Source organism: Dama dama, chromosome 22 (assembly GCF_033118175.1).
Source record: "Dama dama isolate Ldn47 chromosome 22, ASM3311817v1, whole genome shotgun sequence".
Lineage (NCBI taxonomy): Eukaryota > Metazoa > Chordata > Mammalia > Artiodactyla > Cervidae > Dama > Dama dama.
The window spans coordinates 8,531,692-8,554,375 of record NC_083702.1 but is presented as its reverse complement, the minus strand read 5'-3'; the positions used below and the strand labels follow the sequence as shown (position 1 = coordinate 8,554,375).

Below are 22,684 nucleotides of genomic sequence, written 5' to 3'. Positions count from 1 at the left end.
CGGCCAACCAGAGGGAAGAGTGGGTTCATCAGGTGATATTTTCTGACCTGGACCTTGAGTAAGCTGTAGTGAGAAAGTGTTCCAGGGCGGGGAACTCAATGCCGATTTCCCTTGTCTTGTACTTGTCTCAGAACCGGGCGGCAGGAGTGGGGGAGGGGGAGAAGACAAAAATAATAGCAAAAAAAAAAGCGCTTTCCAAATGTCTTGGACATCGATTTGATGTCCTCAGAGCAATCCTAAAGGCGGGTCTTAATGTATCTTTTTTCGGATGAGAAAACTGAGACGCAGAGCTGCAGAGGTAACTTGTGAAGCACTGATCACGTTTCTCGTAAAACGAAGAGAAACTCTTGAACCCTCAGTAGCGAAGAGCCTAAACCCAGCAGCCTTGAGGTCTCGGGTCTCCCGGAAACCCCGGGGGTGGAACCAAGTGGAGGAAGTCCCGCCCTCGGACTTCCGCTTCCGCCCTCTCTGACCCTGCTGGCTCCGGCGAGGTCCAGAGTCCGGCATGGCCGAGGGGGGCGACCGTGGCGGGCGGGAGGCGGCCTGCGGGCACGATAGCTACCGCTCGCCGCTTGCCTCCCGTTATGCCAGCCCGGAGATGTGCTTCCTGTTTAGCGACAAGTACAAATTCCGGACCTGGCGGCAGCTCTGGCTGTGGCTGGCGGAGGCCGAGCAGGTAACGCACCTGGAGGCGGGCCCGGCCCCGCATGTGCCAGGCTGGGACTTCCAGTGCGGGCTGAGCCTCCCCCGGCAGCTGCCCCGCTATTTTCGGCCGGGTGTTCCCTTTCCGGAGGAACGGCCCCAGGAAGGCCAGGGCAGGAGGCCCAGCCGTCGCCACCTGGTACCTCACATGTTTTAATGGTGGAGGGTCGGAGATGGACGGTGGGCAGTTACCGTTTCCGGGAGTAAATCTTGGCGGTTCCTGTAGGAGTGCACCGCTGAGTGCTCCTTCCGTGCGGTTGTGCTCGCTTCTGTACACGTCTTTACCCAGTTAACCCAGAAAGACTTTGCAAACTAGGGGGCGGTTTCCCACGTTATAGGAGAGAAGACCAAGCCCCGATGATGTGCCGGTGAGATATTTGCTCCTAACCATTATGACAACCCACTCCAGTATTCTTGCCTAGAGAATCCGATGGAGAGAGGAGCCTGGCAGGCTATACAGTCCATGGAGTCGCCAAGAGTCGGAAATGACTGAAGCGAGTTAGCACTCACGTATTAATAAAGGAACCCGGGTGTGAACCCATGACCTTGCAAAGCCTGACTGAGCGCCCAACCACCTCGCCCTCCACATGCCTCTGTGTAGTCAGAGACCTGTCACTGCAAAATACACATTTGCTGGGCCATTGTTTCCTCTTCAGTAGACTGCCTTTTTTTGTCTTTGGGGAGAGAGAATCAGGGTAGGGGGTTATTAGATGCGAGTTATGGGTTCTGAGAGCTTCATGTAGAGGTATTCTGCCCAGCGGTTTCAGAAATAGCCCCAGAAGGATCTTCACAGAAGCGCTGAAGGAAGCTGAGAGTGATCCAAAGAGCTATAAAGTTTCCGAGAAAAATGCCACAACAAGCAAGATGGCAGTCCTCTCCGAAATGACATACAGTAACCTCAGAAACAATCTGAGTACCTACCTAGGACCAAGGTATAGGGTCCCCAAACAGGAAACTTTCTTCCTAGATTTTACCCCCTCCCTATCACCTTGCTCAAGAAGTAAAGTAGTAGATGACACTAGCAGACACAATACTCTGTAATGGCTTATGAAAGAAAAGAATCTAAAAAAGAGTGGATGGATATATGCTAACTGATTTACTTTGCTTTTCACCTGAAACTAACACATTCTTTTAAATCAACTATACTCCAATAAAAAATTTTTTTAAATGCTAGCAGATGTTTCTACAGTGGCTACTATGTGCTCAGCAGTTTGAAAACCTTAAAAATTAATTTACTAATTCTCAAAACAATTCTTTATAAGTATGTGATTCCTATTTTACAGAGGATAAAATGAAGGCACAGATTTCATAAACACAGAGCTCAGATAACAATAGATCAGGACAGGCAGTGTGTTGTGGTTTGTTACCTACTAGCATGTATTCTGTTTTCTGTTTTACTTGGTACTCCGTGTAGATGAGGTTGGCGCCAGTCACCATAGCTTGTAAGAACTTCAAGCTGGAATTGAAATGTGGAGTCAGTATGCATCCTTTCCTCTGCCCAGTCTACACATTGCCTGAAATGCATCCCATTTTGATATCTCCTGAGTCTGTATTATCTATTAGCTAGGGTGTCAAAATGAACAGCATGAAGTACATAATAATTTAGTAGTTTAAAAAAAAAAAAAAAAAACTTGAGGAATGAGAGTTTAGGGCAAGTGCAGAAAATTTGTCCACCTTGGATTTTGAGAGGATGAGTTGCTTGGGGAGGAAGCAGTTTGTCCACACTGCCCCCTGCTGTTCTGTTTTGGGAGGAGCCCTACGATGTCTCCGCTCAGAGATCCAAGGCAGCTTGGCCAGATGTAGTGTGACCGAGGAATTGAATTTTTACTAGTTTAAATGTAAATAGCCACATCTGACTAGATAGGTCTTAAGATGTGAGCTCCTTCTCAAGACCAGGCCTTGGGACTTTGAAGTGAGGTTTGGGTAAAATTCACCAATGTACAGATTCAGCACTTGGCTCGAGGGTTCTGAGCTGCCTGTGGGCTGCCAGCTGTTTTTTGTCAGCCTGGTTTTATTCAGTGATGGAGGAATGTAAGATGTTGATGTGTTTGTTTTCTCATTAATATCTCCTGGAATTGCTTTCAGTTGCACTGAATTCGCTGCACATAATTTGTTGGCAGAGCTACTAACAGCGTTGCTAATTTTGGTTTCTCTGACTAAATCCATCTAGATCAGATATAAAGCTGTGGCCGGGATCCCACACTCTGGGCACTTAAGAGCCGAGCAGTAAAGAGTCTAAGCAATAAATACCACAAAGCTCTCCTTTCAGGGAGTCTGTACACCCTAGAGAGGAGAGGTAGGCTAAAAAATGTGTAAAAATGTCATATGGCAGTAAGTGCTCTAAATAAAACCAGGCTAAAGGGATAGCGAGTGACACTGAAGAAGGGTGTTTCATGTTGACGTCAGGAAAGCCTCTCTGAGGAGATGGCGTTTGAGCCCAGAGACCAGAACCTGTGAGGGAGTGAGCAGAGATGTCGGGGCAGAAGGAGCAGAAATCAGGACTACGTTGTTGTGTATATTGGAGTTTGCTTAGAATATAACTTGCCATGATTCATTTAGAAAGTTTCCTGGGGACTTCCCTGGTGGTCCAGTGGGTAAGAATCCACCTTCCAGTGCAGGGGATGCAGGTTCGATCCCTGGTCAGGGAGGTAAGATCCCACAGGCAGCAGGGCAACTAAGCTTGAGCACAGCAACTACTGAGCCCGTGCCCTCAAAAAGAGCCCAAGTGCCACAGCAAAGGCCCAGCGCAGCCAGAATTTAAAAAAAGAAAGTTGTTTCTTCCTCCCCATGTCCTTTTAGTTTAGTTCCCCCAAATTTTAGTTTAAGAACTGGAAGGTAGGGCATAAACACTAACATGAGTCAGTTTTGTTTTTTACTGTCATTTCCATTCAAATAATGTGACATAAGAAGCTATTTCATTTTATTTTGCCTGTTCTGCAGGCACTGGGTTTGCCTATCACAGATGAACAAATCCAGGAGATGAAATCAAACCTGGACAACATCGACTTCAAGATGGCAGCTGAGGAGGAGAAGCAGTTACGACATGATGTGATGGCCCACGTGCACACGTTTGCCCACTGCTGCCCCAAAGCTGCTGGCATTATCCATCTTGGCGCCACCTCCTGCTATGTGGGAGACAATACGGTAGGAGCCCTTGCTGTTCTGTCCATTAGGACTCAGGCTTGATAATGCATTTATACATTTTAATTGATTTTGTCCATTTTAGGAAGTGACTCCGTAGGTCTTAGGATCTCAGTGCTCAGGAATTCTCTGCTTTTGGTATCCTTCCAGTCTAAACCGTAAGCCCCTAATGACCTCCATAAAATGATGTACAGATACTGCCTATACATCAGTATGCTGGACATAGCTGAGAGCTTAGCATTTTAGTCGCCAAAGTAGTTTTCCAAAGGGATTTTCTTTCCAAAGTCCTTTATAACTCTTCGCTGTGACTTCTGAAAAGAAAAGGTAATTGCATTATAATTCTTAAATCTTTTAATTAGCAAAAGTGTCTCATAGTCAAACATGAAAAAGTAACAAGCAGGCATTTTCCTAAGAGTTTACTAGGTGAGCACTTCATATGTATTCATTTTTTCATCACAACAGGCATAGTAGATGCTGTTGTCTCCATTTTTAAATAACTTTATTAAGGTATAATTTAATACCATAAATTCACCCATTTTAGATGGATAGTTCAGTGAGCTTTAGTAAATTTATGCAACATTCAACCTCACCACACTCTATAGAACACACGCCTCATCCCAAGACAGTTTCTCTTGTTTGCCATTAGTCCCCACTCCTGCTTCCAGTCCCAAACAACCGCTGAGACCTGCTTTTTGTGTCTATAGTTGTGTCTTTTCTCGAAATTTCATGTAAATGGATTCAGAATATATAGCCTTTGGCTCTGGCTTTATAATCCCCACCTCCACAAATGAGGAAACTTAAGGAGGTTGAAGAACTTGCCCAACCTGGAAAGGATACAGACCTGGGTAGAATGACTCCAAACCTCTGCCCTCGTCACAGTGCACCCGTGGGACTAGAAGTTAGAATCCAGATACACTTCCAGTTCAGAAAGAAGCCAGTAGTTTTTAAGCTGCCCTCAAATAACTTTTTTTTGTATAAAGTGGTACATAATTAAAGGCATCTGTGTATAATTAGTGAGTCAGATATTGGGAGAAGAGCAGTCCTCTAACTTGGAGTATCCTTTTTAAAAGTACCTAGTGTGTAGTTGGGCTCAAGTTACCATCTCAAGCATGTGTTGGTTGCTCCTCTCACTCGCCCAAGAACAGCTTTAAATTTCCTAAACCTAGATCCTTTAGTTCATGCCTTTTTTTGTTGTTAGCAATGACAGACATGAAAAAAATAGGGGGAGCAGAGACTAATGGAATGTGCCCTGTGGATTCTTAGAAACTCAAATGCTATTGTCCGGGAAGATATAAACCCTGTTGACCTGGACATCTTTGTCATATTCATGACAGGGCTGCCCCTTATCATTTTCCAGTTAAGTTAGATACCCCCTAAATAGGGCTTTTGGAGGAGGAAATGGCAACCCACTCCAGTGTTCTTGCCTGGAGAATCTCAGGGACGGGGAAGCCTGGTAGGCTGCCGTCTATGGGGTCGCACAGAGTCGGACACGAGTGAAGCGACTTAGCAGCAGCAAATAGGGCTTTATAAGTATAAAAGCTTTGTGCTTATAGATCCTAGCAGTACTGCTCTCTCAGTTGGTGGACTTTTAAGACAGTAATCAGAAGAGTTCTGTTAGCAGCTTCTGACTTGCACATTGTATTGCTGAAAGTGAGATAGGCAGCTAGCTAAGAAACCCAGATGTGACGGCCATAAAGTGTTAGGTCATAACATTTGGGCAAAGCTGATTAATGTGAGACCACTGCATTTTCCCTTGCAGGACCTGATTATTCTCAGAAATGCATTTGACCTGCTTTTGCCAAAGGTAAGAAGTTGACAAATTTCCTGCCAGTCCTAAGATCCCTGTGACAGGAGATGGGCACCACCTTGAATAAATCAGCACAGTATAGATCTAAATAAGTTACTGTGTACTCACATGAATGATCCTAGGTCTGATCTCTAGAACTAATTGTCTCTTCTTGAGTTAAAACACTGTATGAGTTAGCACTTTTAAAGCATCGCCTTTTAAGTGAGGGAAGTGTAACCGGCAGCAAGGTGCTGGATTGTGTGGGTCAGATTATGATTTTGTCTGTTTTTCTTCATGAGCATGCCAGTGGTATTAAAACTGTGCAGAAATAACTTGTGGCATTTTAGGTCATCAACTCAGTTTTTGAATGTTGTTTGGTACTTTAAGATACAAAGAAAAAATGTGGCCTCTGCCTTCTGTGAGCTGGAAGTGTAATCGTAGATGAATTTGTCTCCAAGTTTAGTTCCTGTTTATGCAGTGCTCAGCCTGAATTCACTCTCTTTCTCCCACACCGTCTTCTTTGCAGCTTGCCAGGGTGATCTCTCGGCTTGCAGACTTTGCCAAGGAACGAGCCGATCTCCCCACCTTAGGTTTCACACATTTCCAGTAAGTGAGAGGGTTACCTCTTGGGAATTGGGCTTATTTATGGGCATCCAGCTTCCATTTATTCCTTCAGTTCTCCCTTCTCCATGGTAACCTTGAGGTTAAAAAAACTCAAAACATAAGCACTTGGGATGCCTATGAGGAATGAACCTTATACCTACCTTAAATGCTGTATTGCTGAGAGAGTAAATCTAATGGTTCGTTTCATTGGAAACTATGTATACAGATACGTACACAGAAAGTATTCTCATTTTGTTGTTGCTGTTTATACGCTAACACTTCTGGTATCCCCTTTGCCTACAGGGAGATCTTTTAGTGGTAGGGAGGAGGTTGGAAAACAGATCCTATTTGGGTCACAGGGCCTGATCCTTCCTTTCCCATTCCAGGAATCAGTGCTGGTTGGTAGAATCAGCCCAGATGGTTCTTCAGGTCAGGATAACAGACAGCTAGTTGGAGTAACTGAAGGGCCAGAGTTTAGGTGGGTACCTTCCTGTGGTGTGAGTGGGAAGGAGAGGGGCTCTCCCAGCCTTGTGCCCCAGGAAGGGGGCACTCTGACTGCTCCCTTCTTAGATCTGTTTCCACTCTCAAGAAAGTGTTCTTGATTCAGTGATTCCATTCTTGAGTATTTAATGCAAGTAATCCAAATTATGGAAAAAGCTATATGTACAAAGATCATTGTTATAATACTATTTGTGATGGTAGCGTTGGAAACAATCTATAAATGTCCAAGAATAAGAGAATAATTAAATAAGACTGTAGTATATACATAGGTTAGAATAATCACAGCCAGGAAAATGACACTTGTTAGATTAATAAGACATGGGAATGCTGGAGAAGGAAATGGCAACCCACTCCAGTATTCTTGCCTGGAGAATCCCATGGACGGAGGAGCCTGGTGGGCTACAGTCCACAGGGTCGCAAAGAGTTGGACACAACTGAGCGACTTAACTAACTAACTATGCACGTAGGTCAATGTGGGGAAAAGACAGCATATAAATTGTACAAAGATTGGAAGAAGGTGCACCAAGATGTAAATACTGATTACTCTGGTTTGTTTTTTTTAATGTGCAAGCATTTCTGTGATTACCAAGTAAAACCCTTTTTTAAAGCCGATGATGTCATTTTTGGATTGCTAGTGGCAGGTTTCAAGTGGTGATACTTGAGTCGTGGTGTATTGGCATCTGCCTTATGTTTTGATGGGATAGGTATTGCTATGGCAACAAGGATATCATCTCCTGTAACTTAGGAAGCCCTACTGAGTTGAATGTAACCTTCCTTAAAATTAGTGCCTCCATTATTGGTTGCAGAAACCAGGATTCGTTCATGTGAGGGGATTGTTGCTCCTTGTGTGTGGCGGAGCTGTGACAAAGGTTGCCCTCTGTGCTGGCTCCCGCCACACCTGGCATCACCTGTGTTGCAACCCCTCTTCGTCCTCTGCTAGAGAGTGTTCAGGGAATACAGCCATTCCATTATTCCTCTGGGGATGGTGGAATGAGAGGTGTCTGCGGCCACAGTTAGTAGGCGTTAGGAACTCAGAAAATGGTATTGATGCATAGATCTCACCTCAGAATGGATCAGTCCCTGCAATTAAAAAGAAATGGCTTTATTGAGATACAACTAATGTACCATAAAATTCACCCATTTTTTTGTATATTTACAGAGTTTATGCACTCATTACCAATGTGTAATTTCAGAATATTTCCATCACCACCCCCAGCCAAATGACCTGTACCCTTTAGTAGTCCCTCCCATCTCCCCATTCCCTATCTTCTGGCAACCACATATCTGTTTTCTGTTTGTGGATTTGTCTCTTGAACACATCAATCAAGTAGAATCATGTAGTAGTCATCTCCTTGTGACTGGCTTCTTTTCACATAGCATTTTCAGTGTTCATCCATGTTGTAGCATGTGTCATGACTTAATGTCTTTTACAACCAAATAACATACCATTGTATGGATATGCTGCCTTTTATCTGTTCACCAGTTGCTGGACATTTGGGTTGCTTCCATTCTGTTGCTATTATGTGTAAGGCTGCTATGAATAGGTCTGTGCAAATTTATTTTCTTTATTATACCAATAATCTATTTAAGGAAAACTACCTTAAGATTAATTTGGGATTGTGTGTCTGCTTTGGACATTCTTAGTGGGGTGCCTTCATGTCGCCAGCTGTCAGTATCATTTGCTTAATAGGAGAGAAGGCTAGGTAATCTATTAGAACTCTGGCTTTATTATAGTTTATTCATAATCATGTCTTATATTATAAACAGACCTGCGGTTGGCTGGCATTGATTTAGACTGAAGACAAAGCCATTAGCTGTTCAGTTCGAGTCCTCTGATTGTGCGTGTTTCCAGGTTGTTCTCTGTGGCTCAGCTCGGTCTTATCAGGTCTCGACTCTTTCCAAAGTCCTTTCTTTCCTGCCGGTCTAGAGTCACAGTCTCCATCCAGTGTCCTCATTTTACTTTTTGATAGCATTTTAAAAATGAGCAGATATCTTGTTTGTTTACTTTTTACACTACAGTATGAGCTCCACTGGACAGGGACTTGGTCTGTTTTGTTCTTTGTTGTATTTCCAATACCAGGAACACATTAGATGCTTGGCAAGTGTTTGTTATGTGTGTATTTCTTGCCAAGATCTGGGGACAAACAAAGCAGACATTGTCTCTGCCCTTATAGTGCCTCTTGATGATGAAGCAAGAAGTATGCTAGTGGCCCTTTAGTTTTATAACCTTTGAATATTTATAAATGACATTGAATCTGCTTAACTAGTATTTGCTTAAGCTTTTTAGCTCTTGTTTTGTTTTCATTTTAATTCTTTCCCTTCCCAGGGGTAACAGTGATTATTAGAAGAAGCAACAAAGGTTTTATGAAACAAGTCATTAGCTTGAGACTTCTGTGTGTTCTCTTTGGGTTGTGTTCAGGCCTGCTCAGCTGACCACAGTTGGGAAACGTTGCTGTCTCTGGATTCAGGATCTGTGCATGGATCTCCAAAGCCTGAAGCGTGTCCGGGATGAACTGCGCTTCCGAGGCGTGAAGGGTACCACCGGCACCCAGGCCAGCTTCCTGCAGCTCTTTGAGGGAGATGACCAAAAGGTGTGCGTAGGGAGTGACCTGGCCGAGGCAGGCCCAACCGTGGGGGCGCCGGAAACAAAGCTGACCCCAGGCTGGTGGGAGCGATGGATCTTGGGGTGGGTGCCGTCTCGACTGGAAGGGTGGTACTAAAGGCATAAACCTGGGCAGGATGATGTGTCAAGATGTTTTCATACTAGACATGCCTGGATTTCTATGGGGATGTCTTTTCTTCCCAAGGTAGAACAGCTTGACAAGATGGTGACAGAAAAGGCAGGATTCAAGAGGTAGGTGAGTGGCGAAAGTGTCAGCCTCCCTGTTAGGTAATAAAAGGCAGTATCCCTCCAGATTTGGCCTTAGCTGTTGTGTTGTTTTGTTTTGTTTTGTTTTTTTCTTTTTCTTTTCTGTGTCTTTCCACCCATTTCCTTCTATCTCTAGTGTGGTTTTGTTTCGTGGATTCTATTATATTCCTTATAATTTTTAAGAAAAAAGGGAGCTGTTTAGTTCTGAGTTCAGGAGAATAGCCTTAGCTGTGTTGTTTTGGTTTTGTTTTTACTGAAGGCCTCTGACAGGTTGGTCTCAGTCTGTCTATTTGCTTCAAGGGCCCCCAGGCTCCCCTGTGGTTCCTTGTTTTTGTTGTTGTTTTTGTGTAAAATATTTATTTCTTTCTTTATTTGGCTGCAGTGGGTCTTACTTGAGTCATGTGAACTCTTAACTATGGTATGTGGGATCTGGTTCCCTGACCAGGGATTGAACCTGGGCCCCCTGGATTGGGAGCACAGAGTCTTAGCCAGTGGACCACGAGGATAGTCGTCCCTCACCCCTCACCCCCCACCCGCCACGTTGGCTCCTTGTTTCAGGCACTTCCCTGGGCTGCAGCAGGACAGAGGCTTGCTGGACTGTTTCCTCCTCGGGTCAGGGCGGCCACCTGGGTTCAGTAAAATGTGGGGTGGGGAAGTGCAGTTTCTTCCTGGAGCCACTAATCTGCAGTCCTGGACTCAGTGCAACTTAATACCTCAGTGAGACCAAGCCTTTGCTTAGGGTCTGCGTTGGCTCACTTGTCTGACACAGTTACATTTTGAAATATTTTCACTTAAAGCTCTTTTCTATTTATTTCTAGGGCTTTCATCATCACAGGGCAGACCTATACACGAAAAGTAGATATTGAGGTGCTCTCTGTGCTGGCTAGCTTGGGGGCATCGGTGCACAAGGTAAGTGGAGGCAGCGGTGGGTAGTTGGCACCACAGACTCACCCCCCAGCCTTAGGCTCCGACTTCATCGTGCTCTCAAGAGATGTCAGATAGCGCTGTTAGTAATTTGGGTCTGTCAGGGGAACCTCTTAAGTGAAGGTGTGAAAAAGGATTGGTTCCAGCATTCTCCTTAAGTTCATCTTGCCATGGTCTGCCTGTGATATCTTAAGCAGTGTTTCACCAGAACATTCCCGTGCTGACGGTCAGCTCAGTGGCAGCACCCAAAGAGCTCGCCTCCTCCATCAGTCTAGTCCCTGCCTGGGCCCCCTGAGTACTGAGAATGTGGGTGACGCCTGTGCCCCTGCTTCCCTCAGATTTGTACCGACATACGACTCCTGGCAAACCTCAAGGAGATGGAGGAGCCCTTTGAAAAACAGCAGATTGGTGAGTGTCACGTGGAGACCTGGGAACACCGCAACATGCGGGGGTGGGGGGGGGTTGTGGGCACGTGTGAGCGGTTCCGCCAGCAGCCTGCTCAGCCTCCCACTGTCCCCTGAGGTCTTCCTGCCTTTGCTTCTTGTCCTTTGCACGGGCAGGCTCAAGTGCAATGCCATACAAGCGGAACCCTATGCGCTCCGAGCGGTGCTGCAGCCTGGCCCGGCACCTGATGGCGCTTGTCACGGACCCCCTGCAGACGGCCTCTGTGCAGTGGTTTGAGCGCACGCTCGATGACAGTGCCAACCGGTCAGTGGACGGGGCATCACACAGCACCTGTGGGGGCACAGAGGGGCCTGGGAGCGACAGACTGCAGAGCATCCCTGTGTTCCCTCCTGTCCGTAGGAGCCTGGAGTCTTAACAGGGAGGCGGGAACACGGTACAACGTGACACGTGCTAGAATATGTACAGGGTATCCTTGTGGGGGCAAAGGCTGGGGGTGTGGAGGAGTCAAGGGAAGCTTCACAAGGAGGCGATGCTGTAGACTGAAGAAATCTAGCCATTTTAACATGTGAGACAAAGTTGGAAGCACATATAAAGCACAAAGGTGGAAGAAAGAACAGTTTGGAGAGTTAGTTACTTGTAGTCAGGTAGCCCTGGAGAAGGAAGTCTGCGGCAAGAAATGAGGTGGGAATGCTCGTGGAGAGTAGCCAGTTTATGAAGGGCCTTCTGGGCCCTAAAAAGGAGGGTAGATGTTGTTCTGAAGGCAGGTGGTGTCAGCTGTGGTATCTTGGCACAGTGACCTGATCAGGTCCGAGATGGGTCAGAATTAATGAGTAGTTACTAATAAGGTACCAGCATGCACGTGACTTTCTACTTTATGTATATACATATTTGAAAGCAGATTCACTCTCATTTGCTTGTATTCTGCTGGAATTTCTTGAGAGGAAATGATCAGTAGTTAAAATCAACTCTCTGGATTGTGTTCATAATCCAGGATTTATGGAAATAAAACTCATAATATGTGAACTCATTTGGAAGTCAGCCATCGACTGTATTTTAGCAAACTGTGACCTAGTCAGCTGCGCCCACTAAAACACCCTGCAACAGTTTGGAGAAGCAGTTATAAGACAGGATGCTAAGTCAGAACAAGTTAGGAGGCTGCTTTAAAACCCCACGTCCACGCTGGCACGGTGGCGGTGTGACTGGCGAGGATGTGGATATAAATTGATGTCATGGGGACTGGCCTGGGCAGTTGGCTGGAGTGGGGGTTTAGATGGTGATGGGGTGCTGGTGCCATTTCCTGAGGCAGGAGCTACAGGAGAGGAAGAGTAGGGTGAGGAGCTGAGCAGGAGGCAGTGGAGAAGAGTCTACATTCAGTCCTGGGCTTGAGGAACCTACCAATGAGCCGGGTGGAACTCTCCAAATAGGTATATGGCCTGGCCCCTGGGCAGGTGGTCTAGGAAAGAGGTGATAGATTCAAGGGTCATCAGGATATTGAGGCTGTTGAAGGGAATTGTCCAAGTGGCACATCTGGCATGAGACGTCAGTAGGGCAGCTCCTTGGGACACACCCTGCATTTCACGGAAATTGTTATTTGTTTTAAGCGATAACTGAATTGGCTGTTTGTTTTTCTAGGCGAATCTGTTTGGCGGAGGCGTTTCTCACTGCAGATACTGTACTGAATACGTTGCAGAACATTTCTGAAGGATTGGTGGTATACCCCAAAGTAAGAGGCCTCGATGAAAAACACAGTATTCAGGAGGGGTGGGAGTGTGGCAGGGAGTGGGACCTTGTGCTCTGGAGTGAGCGTGTTGGGGGAATGCTTCCCAGCCAGAGCTCACTCTCCATGTTGTGACACGTGCTCTCAGGATCAAGTCTGTGGAATTCGTAGACCAGTTTATAGACCAGGGAAGAAGCAGTACTTTGAGTTGGCTGAAGATTGTCTGCCAGCCTGAGTCGTCAGGTCTACTGTGGCTGGAGGGGTAGACGGTTCCACTGGCCCGTCTGTAGGTACCTCAGGCGGATGGGTTTGCTTCCATCCTACACTCAGTTCCTGAAGTCAGGCCCTGAACTGGAGCAAACTTGAGGTTTGAGGAATTTTTCTGATGAAGCAACTTTTAAAAGTTTACTAAAGTCAGTATCCCTTTTTAAAATCAAAATAATACTCGGGAGTATGAGAAGACTTAAAAAATACAGTATAGTATAGAATAGAATAGAATAGAATTCTTCTACCCTCTTTCTTTGTGGACATGGGAGATCACGTCCCCACTGTGCACGTTTTTGGTTGTAGTTGACGTCTTACTGTGTGTATGACTTTGTAACCTGAGGCATCCTTCCTGGCGCTTCACTCTTACAGGTAATTGAGCGGCGCATTCGGCAGGAGCTGCCTTTCATGGCCACAGAGAACATCATTGTGGCCATGGTGAAAGCCGGGGGTAACCGCCAGGTGGGTAGCCCCTTGTGCTCCTGCATAAATTGAAAGTACTGCACCTTTGGTCCTGCTCTCCTCCCTGAAGAAGGGTGGACGAAGGTGTTTCTGTCCTTCCATTCAGTCATGGTATTGGTGCAGAACAGTGACAACAGACTGCCATAGAACAGGCTTATCTTTGGAGGGTGATGGTGGTGAAATCAGTTAATTAAAAAGTGACTTGCTTAATCACTTGTAGAAAAGGTCTGCTTTCAGTGAAGAAATTAGGTCTTAGTTTCCTTGGGAAATGCCGGGAAGTGGGCAGGACATAAGAGCAGATGGTTCATGAAGCTTTAGAGGAGGCCTTTGTAGCACCAGCCACGGACAGCATGGACGTTCAAATGCCTGTTATTAGTGAGCCACCAGTGCCTCCTGTCTTCCCAGGATTGCCATGAGAAAATCAGAGTGCTCTCGCAGCAGGCAGCTGCCGTGGTCAAGCAGGAAGGGGGTGACAACGACCTCATCGAGCGCATCCAGGCTGATGCCTACTTCAGTCCAATCCACTCCCAGTTGGACCATTTGCTGGATCCTTCTTCTTTCACCGGCCGTGCATCCCAGCAGGTAAGCATCAGAACGTTTCCATGGGGCTACAGTCCTTCCCAAATGCACTCTGTTTACAGCACTGGGCTGCAGAGCCTGGAGTACAATCTATGTTTCTGCTTCAGAGGAGGTATGATGAGGATGGGGCTAGTTAGAATTCAGGGCAGGTTGCTGCCTAAAACTTAAAGTGAAAGTCGCTCATTTATGTCCGCTTCTTTGCAACTCCATGGACGAAACAGTCCATGTAGTTCTTCAGGCCAAAATACTGGAGAGGGTAGCCTTTCCCTTCTCCAGGGGATCTTCCCAACCCAGGGACTGAACCCAGGTCTCCCGCATTGCAGGTGGATTCTTTACCAGCTGAGCCACAGGGCAATCTTAAACTTAAAAAAGTGGTTATTTTGAGAATGCCTTAAGTTCATTTCTTCCTGAGGATTTCTCTTGAGTTCTGCTTTGGTCTGGAGCCTGTGGTGTAATGGACAGATTGGGTTTTATTGTCAGGTAGCTCCGGGTTCGGGCTTCCTGGGTAACTCAATTGGTAAAGAATTTGCCTGCAATGCAGGAGACCTCGGTTGGATTCCTGGGTCAGGAAATTCCCCTGGAGAAGGGATAGGCTACCCACTGCAGTATTCTTGAGCTTCCGTGGTGGCTCAGACGGTAAAAAATCCACTTGCAATGCGGGAGACCTGGGCTCCATCCCTGGGTTGGGACGATCCCCTGGAAGAGGGCATAGCAACCCACTCCAGTATTCTTGCCTGGAGAATCCCCATGGACAGAGGAGCCTGGCGGGCTGCAGTCCATGGGGTCACAAGGAGTCAGACACGACTGAGGGACTCAGCACAGCAGAGTAGCAGCTCTGGGTTCAGTCCTGACCTCCTGCTTTTACCGGCCGTTGGGATAGAGATCCGTATCTCAGAGTGTGGGCTGAAAGGCCTAGCTTGGTGCATAGTAAGTATTCAGTAAACATATGTCACTTTTCCTCATGGCCTACAAGGGCTAATTCAGAAACAATATTTATTGAGTGCAGACTAGGTGCTCAGATTGTGTTTGGGTGCTGTGTTTAATCATGGTGCTTTAAAGATGAATATATAATCCTTATCTTCAGGGAACTCAAACTTAATGGTAAAGGCTTGTAAATAGGTCAGTGTGATACCAAATACATGCAAGAATTGAGGGAAGCACACCTTTTTTAGGATCACAAAAGAGACAACCCTAGGGTAGTGGAAGTTGGAAAAGACTTCTCAGAAGACATGGTATCTGAGCTTAATCTTAAGGACAAGTAGGAGTTACTTGTAGGGAACACCAGGATGAGAAGAGATGACAGATGGATAGATGTCCAGCATGGGAGAGAGTAGCCAGATTGTCAGGTGCCCCCAAAGTAGCTAGGATTAATGTAGCAGACAGATGGGAACCTATCATTTATATTTGAGACACTCTGATGTACTGGATTTGAAGGACTTAAACTGGAGGTGAGAAGACCAATAAGGAGGCTGCTGCAACGGGTGAGCAGTTGGTGACAAGGGCTTTGAGCCAAGGCTGGGGTAGGTAGATGCACACAGGGCACAGATCCGAAGGCTAAGGAAGTTAGTCACTTGGAAGCTGGTTGACGGGGGAGGAAGGAAGAAGCATGATGATTTTAGCTTTGGCAATGGGTGGAGAATGGTGAGACCAACTAAAAGGATACAGCAGGCTGGTTTGGGCGGGGGGCGGGGTGGGCAGCAGCCTGGTGGGACAAGCTGCCTATGTTTAGGGAGAGATTTCTGCAGGGAGTTGAGAAAAATAGAAGCTCAGTGGTGGCATAAAAGTTTGTCCAAGTAAGTCTCTGTGTTATGAAGTGACATTGAAAAAAGGATTCTCAAATTTTAATGTTTTCTTCTGTCTTGCATTTGCTTTCCTCTTTGACAGGTACAGAGATTCTTAGAAGAGGAGGTGTGTCCCCTGTTAAAACCCTATGAAAGTGTGATGAAGGTGAAGGCCGAATTATGTCTGTAGAGTTGGAAGAGAATTAAACAAGAACCATTGTTGGCTCTGTTAACTTTTATTGCCGAGTCATAAAAACTATTTCTCTAATGCCATATTTTATTTCATGAACTGTTACCATAAATTAATACAGCACTTTTTTTCTTGCCGTGGTGCTTTCACATTTCTCATGTTTGCAATGCAAAAATAAATTGCATTGTAGTTGGACTGTTTTTCACAGCAACACAAGTTTGCATAATAAATGTAGCTCATAGTTTGCACTCTACCCTTTCAAGGCACATTTTCCACCTAGTCTAATACTTTTTACATGTTCACTTGATTGTGAGATAGTGAACAAATTCTTGACCCTCTCTTCTGAAAGTGAGTTTTATCTAGGCCTTGCAAAATAATCTGGATTCAGTGATTCATTATGGCCACATACCTACATTTCAGTTGTATTTAATGAGAATAAGGAATGAAATTTAGAGCTGCGATAAATTGTTAAAGAAACTGATGTGATCTTCATGCTGACTCAGCTGAAGTTGTACCCAGCTTCATTTGCTCTTTGGATAGGGCTTGTCTGTCAAGGAGATGCTCGCTGGATGTAAGGATCTCATCAAGGCATTTGACAGTCTCTGATCCTGACAGCTGACTGAACCAGCTACTGCCAGAGGTGAGAGAGAGTGGATGATCACCCCCCTGGAAGGAAAGCACTATTGTTATGCCACAGGCTTCTGTCCTGGGCCCTGCCTCATTCTGCATATTTTTCCAGCAGAAATGAAAAGGAAGAAAGCTTATTTCTCAGGTTTGCAGATGACACAAAACTAGGACAATTAACCAAATGTTTATTTGGTAAGATAATTAAGATGTCATCCAAAGAAAATAGATTAATATGCTGTGACCAAAATGAAGAAGAAATAAGGTAAAGGTAAGTAAGTTAACCTTCAACTCAGTATGAACCAGAAGTGGTTGCCAGTGAGATCAGAGTTTTAGGGTATGTTGACGGTAGTGTGGTGTTGGGCAGAGCCATCAGTCTCCATGTTCCAGGCTCATGCTGTTGTGTTCAATTTCAGACACCCCATCTGAGGCACAGAAATAAACACAAGAGCCAGCCTCCAAGGAACATATGAGGAGTGGTGAAGCAGTGTTAGGGCTCAGACCTTGTAAGAGAAAACTTGCTATTGCTTCAAATATTGTCATGAGGAGGAAGAGAGACGCAGTTGAGACCTGTCCATACCTGTGGTTGAGAGTCTAAAGCAGGTTTGGGCCCAGACGTCGGAACTGCTCTGAGTTAGTGCTTCTCCCCACACTTCCCCCTCAAATCACCTAGTAATCAGGAGTGGGAGTGTTGTGAGGGTGGAACAGCTGAATCCTCCCCAGGTGTATCAAATCAAGGGCAGCCTGAGGTGAAGAGCTCGACCTGTTGGGAAGAGCAAGACGTGATCCTTAAAGTCAAATCTAAAATACAGTTTAGGGTGACTGGCAGGCATGGACCACCTGGAGCCACATGGCATTTCAGTTCTTGTAGAAACAATTTGATTTCTCTTGTTAGTCCTCTCTTGTGAGAGTCTGGGAGGGATGTTTGAAACTACTAGGTCTGTGACCCAAGGGATTAATCACAACAGTGCTGTTCAGACACACCATCTACTTCCTTCTCTAGTACGGGCTGCCAGAGAGGAAGCAGGTACTATCAGAGCATCTGTAATCTGAGAGCTAGTACATACCACACACGGGGGGGATATTGGACACCATGGGTTTTAGTTAATAAATTTCCTCATAGCAAATAAGGAAATAGAATGCCAGTCTTGTTCTGACAATTCTGATTGTTAGTGATCTGTGGTTTGGCTGGTTTTCCTTTCTGGGCTATTGGAGTGAGCGGATTTCCTTTTTTTCATCCTCTTTTGGTTTTATTTTTATATACTTGTGATATACTCAAGTGCAATTTGCTATTTTAACATTTTTATTAAAGACATTTGGGTGGGTGGCAGGTTGTCTGAGGAGAGAACATGGCATCTCGAAGATTAGATTAAATTCAGTTAACCAGTGATGCAAGAAACCCCAGGATCTGAACCACCAGAAATTAGAATCTGAACCATCCAGAAATCAGGATCTGGGCAGGCTGTGGGGCCAGCTGCAGTCAGACACCTGGGCAGTCACCATCCTCTTTCCCTGGCTGATGGTAAATCTCATGATAGCCAGGAGAGCCTGGTGTCCTGCAGTGGAAGCACAGAGGTTAGGTGCCTCCAGAATAGTGACGTAAACCCAGGGTCTGACATGAAGAAAGTACTCAGAGAATGTCATTTTCCTTTCCAAGCCCAGAAGAGCTCGCCAACCTTCCTCTCTTAGTAGTTAGTTGGGGAACAGGCTGAGACTTGATGCTGCTGTTGGTTTGGTGTGCCTACCAGGGGTGAGTGCATCCTAAACTTGAACCAACCAGAGAATGGAGGGCGTGTCAACACAAAAAATGAATAGTAAAAAGTTTTTAAAAAGAAAAGACTAGAGAGCTACATAATGAAATAGTAAGTGTGGTTTCTTGGATAATGAGTTTAAGCGGATTTTTTTTTCTTCCAGTTTAATTGAGGTATAATTGACATACAGCACTGTATAATTTTAAGGTGTACAGCATAATCTCACAATAAGCTTAGTAAACTAATTTTTAATTAAAAATATTTTTCTTACGAGAACTCTTGGGATTTACTCTCCCAACAACTTTCATATGTAACATACAGCAGTGTTAATTATGGCCTGCCAGGTGGTGCAGTGGTAAAGAACTCACCTGCTAGTGCAGGAGACGAAGTAAACTCATTTTTGATTCCTGGGTCAGAAAGATCCCTTGTAGAAGAAAATGGCAACCCACTCCAGTATTCTTGCCTGGGAAATCCCATGGACAGAGGAGCCTGGTGGGCCACAGTCTGTGGGGTTACAAAGAGTCAGACATGACTAAGTGCGCACGTACACAGTGTTAATTATATTTGTCATGTGCAATATACCCCTAGTTCTTTGTAAGTGGAAGTTTGTACATTTTTCGGGGAGCAGGGGCAGGGCTGAACTGGTTGGCATGCAGAACTTCCCAGACCAGGGGTTGAACCTGTGCCCCATGTAATGGAAGCACAGTCTTAACCACTGGACCACCAGGGAAGTCCAAAGACATACCTTTTGACTGCTTTCAACCAGTTCTCCTTGCTCCCACTCCTTACTTCTGGTAACCAAAAGTCATGTTTTTCCTATGAGTTTGTTTTTGAAATATAATTGTCCTACAACACTATGTTAGTTCCTGTTAATCAACATTGATTTGATATTTTTATGCATTTCAAAGTGATCATCACAATGTCTAATTATAATTTATCACCATAAAAGATATTACACATTTCTTAACTGTATTCCTCACACTGTACATTTCATACCCATGACTCACCTATTTTGCAACTGGAAGTTTGTACCTCTTAACTTCTGTCACTTCTCTCTCCTCACCCCCTCCCTCCTGGCAACCACCTGATTGTTCTCTGTGACTCTGTTTCTGTTATTATGTTTTTTTGTTTTTAGATTCCAAATATAAGTGAAACCATACAATATTTGTCTGCTGACTTAGTTCACTCAGTATCAGTTCAGTTCAGTCGTGTCCGACTCTGCGACCCCATGAATTGCAGCACACCAGGCCTCCCTGTTCATCACCAGCTCCTGGAGTTTACTCAAACTCATGCCCATCGAGTCAGTGATGCCATCCAGCCATCTCATCCTCTGTCGTCCCCTTCTCCTCCTGCCCCCAACCCCTCCCAGCAACAGTGTCTTTTCCAATGAGTCACCTTTTCGCATGAGGTGGCCAAAGTACTGGAATTTCAGCTTCAGCCCTTCTAATGATGTCCTTCCAAGGACATCAGTCCTTTCAGTGAACACCCAGGACTGGTCTCCTTTAGGATGGACTGGTTGGATCTCCTTGCAGTCCAAGGGACTCTCAAGAGTCTTCTCCAACACCACAGTTCAAAAGCATCAATTTTTTGTATAGTAACCTCCAAAACCATCAGTGTTGTTGCAAATGGCAAGATTTCATTCTGAGTAATATCCCATTGTGTCTACCACATCATCATTACCCACCTACTGATGGGCACTTGGGTTGCTTCCATATGCCAAAATATGGCCAAAATAGCCAAATACTATAAATAAAAATGTAATCAGCATAGGGCTGCATATCTTTTCTAATTAGAGGTGGAATTGCTGGATCATATGATAGTTCTATTTTTAATGTTTTAAGGAAACTCCATATTGTTTTCTATAGTGACTGCCTCGATTTACATTCCCCATACACAGTGCACAAGGGTTCCCTTTTTTCCACATCCTCACCAGTACTCATTATTAATGCTTTTGCATGTAGCTATCCAGTTTTCCCAACACTATTGAAGAAGCTGTCTTTTCCCCATTTATATTCTTGCCTCCTTTGTTGTAGATTAATTGTCCATATGAGTGGACAATTTCTGGGCTCTCTGTTCTGTCTGTTGACCTACGGCTCTGGTTTTGTGTCAGTACTATGCTGTCTTGATGACTAGCTGTGCAGTATAGGTTGAAATTAGGGAGTATAATACCTCCAGTTTAGTTCTGTCCCAGGATTGTTTTGGCTATTTGGGATCTTTTGTGTTCCCATGCAAATTGTTCTAGTTCTGTGAAAAATGTCACTGATATTTTGATAAGGATTGCATTGGATCTGTTAATTCCCTTGGGTATGGTCATTTTAACAATATTCTTCCAATCCATGAACATGGTATATCTTTCCATCTGTTTGTGTCATCTTCAGTTTCTTTCAGCAGAGTCATAGTTTTGCAAGAACAGGTCTTTTACCTCCTTATTCGGACTTATTCCTAGGTGTTTTATATTTTCTTTTTGCTTCTGTGCATTCTTTTTTCAAGGTTTGAATGGAATTTTTATTTAAATTTTAGAAAAGTTTTAGATTTACAGGAAAACTGCTTATAAAGTAGCATTTCCATATATACTGATTGGTTTCCCTTAATATCGTATGTACCATTTCACAGTTACTAACCAATTTTGATATATTAAAAATCCTTAATTTTTAGCTAATAACCTTTTTCTGTTCCAGGACTCAGTCTGGAGCAGAAATTATATTTAGTCATGATACATTTTAAAAATACTGAAATTCATAATTCCCTCGTGGTCCACAGGTTAGGGCTCTGCAGTCTCACTGCTAAGGGTCCAGGTTCAATTCCTGGTTGGGGAACTAAGATCCCACAAGTCACGTGGTGCCACCAAAGGAAAAAAGATTAAAAATACTGGAATTCATATACATTACTTACAAGGTATGTTCTTTTTTTTTTTTTTTCCTTTTTTAGTTCTACCACTTTATTGCTACCAACCCATTTCCCTCCACCCTCGTGCACACATGCTCAGTCATGTAATCCCATGGACTTCAGCCCGCCAGACTCCTCTGTCCATGGACTTTTCCAGGCAAGAATACTGGAGTGGATTGCCATTTCCTTCTCCATAGGTATGTTCTTTATTAGAGATGTGGTCTAACAGACACAAAATTTAGCTATTTCTGAACGTGTGTATGTGCTAAGTCACTTCAGTTGTGTCCGATTCTGTGACGCTGTGGACTGTAGCCCACCAGGCTCCTCTGTCCATACAATTCTCCAGGCATGAATACTGGAGTGGGTTGCTATTTCCTACTCCAGGGGGTCTTCCCGACCCAGAGATCGATCCCTAATCTCTTATATCTCCTGCACTGGCAGGCAGGTTCTTTACCACGAGCACCACCATAACTAGAAGTAAAAGCAAAACTGGGATTTTCAATTCTGGATCTGGTGTGACCTTATGCTTACCTCATTAAGCGCTGTGTATTGTACAGAAAGATTCTTAAGAGGCCAAATTTTTGAAGAGGATTGCATGGGGGATGGTTTAAGTGATGAGTATGGGTGATCATTTGCCCTGGTGAAAAGTATAATCATGAAATGTACAAACTCAAGAAGGAACTGAATTGGATTTCTGGCCCAGATTTCAACATGAGCACTTCAAAGGATGAGCTGATCTGTTGATGACTATTGGACAAAAGGTCAAATGAGACCTTTGGGTGGCACCAAACAGGAGGCCCTCTATATCTTCTTGTGTAACAAGGTCTTCTGGCCTTAGAAAAGCCAGTTAGAGCTGCCCTTTGAGATTCTAATGCCTTATTTTGTGCTGAAAGTTCTCTTATATTGTGGTGGTAGTGGGCCTTCCTCTGTAGTGAGCCAGAAGTTGTGGCCAGCTGACTCCCAGCCCAAGCTGGTGTGGAAGGAAGGGCTCAAAGGAGTACTTGGAAGCTACTGCAGACCCCTCTTGTAAGTACAGGACTTTCCCCATGGGAGTTTCCTAGGAAATAATAAGTTCTTATCAAAGGAGACACAGATGAGGTTGAGAGGGAGCCTGGAGCCATGAATGCTTCAAAAGTCATTTCCATCCACAAATGATGTAGCCTTTCATTGACATGGCTCTAGGGCACTGAGCGGTTTAAAACTATGGGAAAGTTACTCCTCAGACAGGACTTCATAAAGCTGTAGTGAGAGCAGTGCCAGGGCCAGAGACAGTCGACCCTTGGAGCACAGGGGCACTGACCTCTGTGTGGTTGAAAGTCCACATATGACTTTAAAGTTGACCCTCTGTTTCTGCAGTTCCTCAGCCACTTACCAGTTCTTATGATTTTGGCCAAGTTCTCTGTAAAATTTTAAGCATAAAATTTGCCCCGCTTTTACCACAGGAGTGTTGTGAATAACATGAAAGTGGTTTGTAAACCGAGCAAAATACCATGAGGTCA

General features: G+C 44.8%; 1 protein-coding gene across 2 annotated transcripts; it reads left to right on the top strand.

The window, feature by feature from the left end:
• The first annotated feature begins 448 nt into the window (after positions 1-448).
• ADSL (adenylosuccinate lyase) lies at positions 449-16,060 on the top strand. Of its 2 annotated transcripts, XM_061124479.1 has the most exons (13): positions 449-676; positions 3,643-3,846; positions 5,603-5,647; positions 6,156-6,235; positions 9,153-9,324; positions 9,541-9,587; positions 10,421-10,511; positions 10,865-10,934; positions 11,087-11,234; positions 12,564-12,654; positions 13,285-13,374; positions 13,780-13,956; positions 15,838-16,060. In XM_061124479.1, exons 1-13 carry the CDS (start codon positions 506-508, stop codon positions 15,922-15,924), a joined length of 1,473 nt encoding a protein of 490 aa, XP_060980462.1. In that variant the 5' UTR covers positions 449-505; the 3' UTR covers positions 15,925-16,060. The 2 variants fall into 2 exon arrangements, with proteins under 2 accessions (XP_060980462.1, XP_060980463.1); XM_061124480.1 differs by lacking the exons at positions 9,153-9,324; positions 9,541-9,587.
• Positions 16,061-22,684: the final 6,624 nt, after the last annotated feature.

What these genes read in the sequence shown, in the direction of transcription:
- ADSL (XM_061124479.1), top strand. Translation starts at nt 506, where the DNA reads ATGGCCGAGGGGGGCGACCGTGGCGGGCGGGAGGCGGCCTGCGGGCAC. An exon ending in GGCTGGCGGAGGCCGAGCAG is followed by an intron (nt 677 to 3,642) that starts GTAACGCACCTG and finishes CCTGTTCTGCAG; the next exon opens with GCACTGGGTTTGCCTATCAC. An exon ending in TTAGGTTTCACACATTTCCA is followed by an intron (nt 6,236 to 9,152) that starts GTAAGTGAGAGG and finishes GGTTGTGTTCAG; the next exon opens with GCCTGCTCAGCTGACCACAG.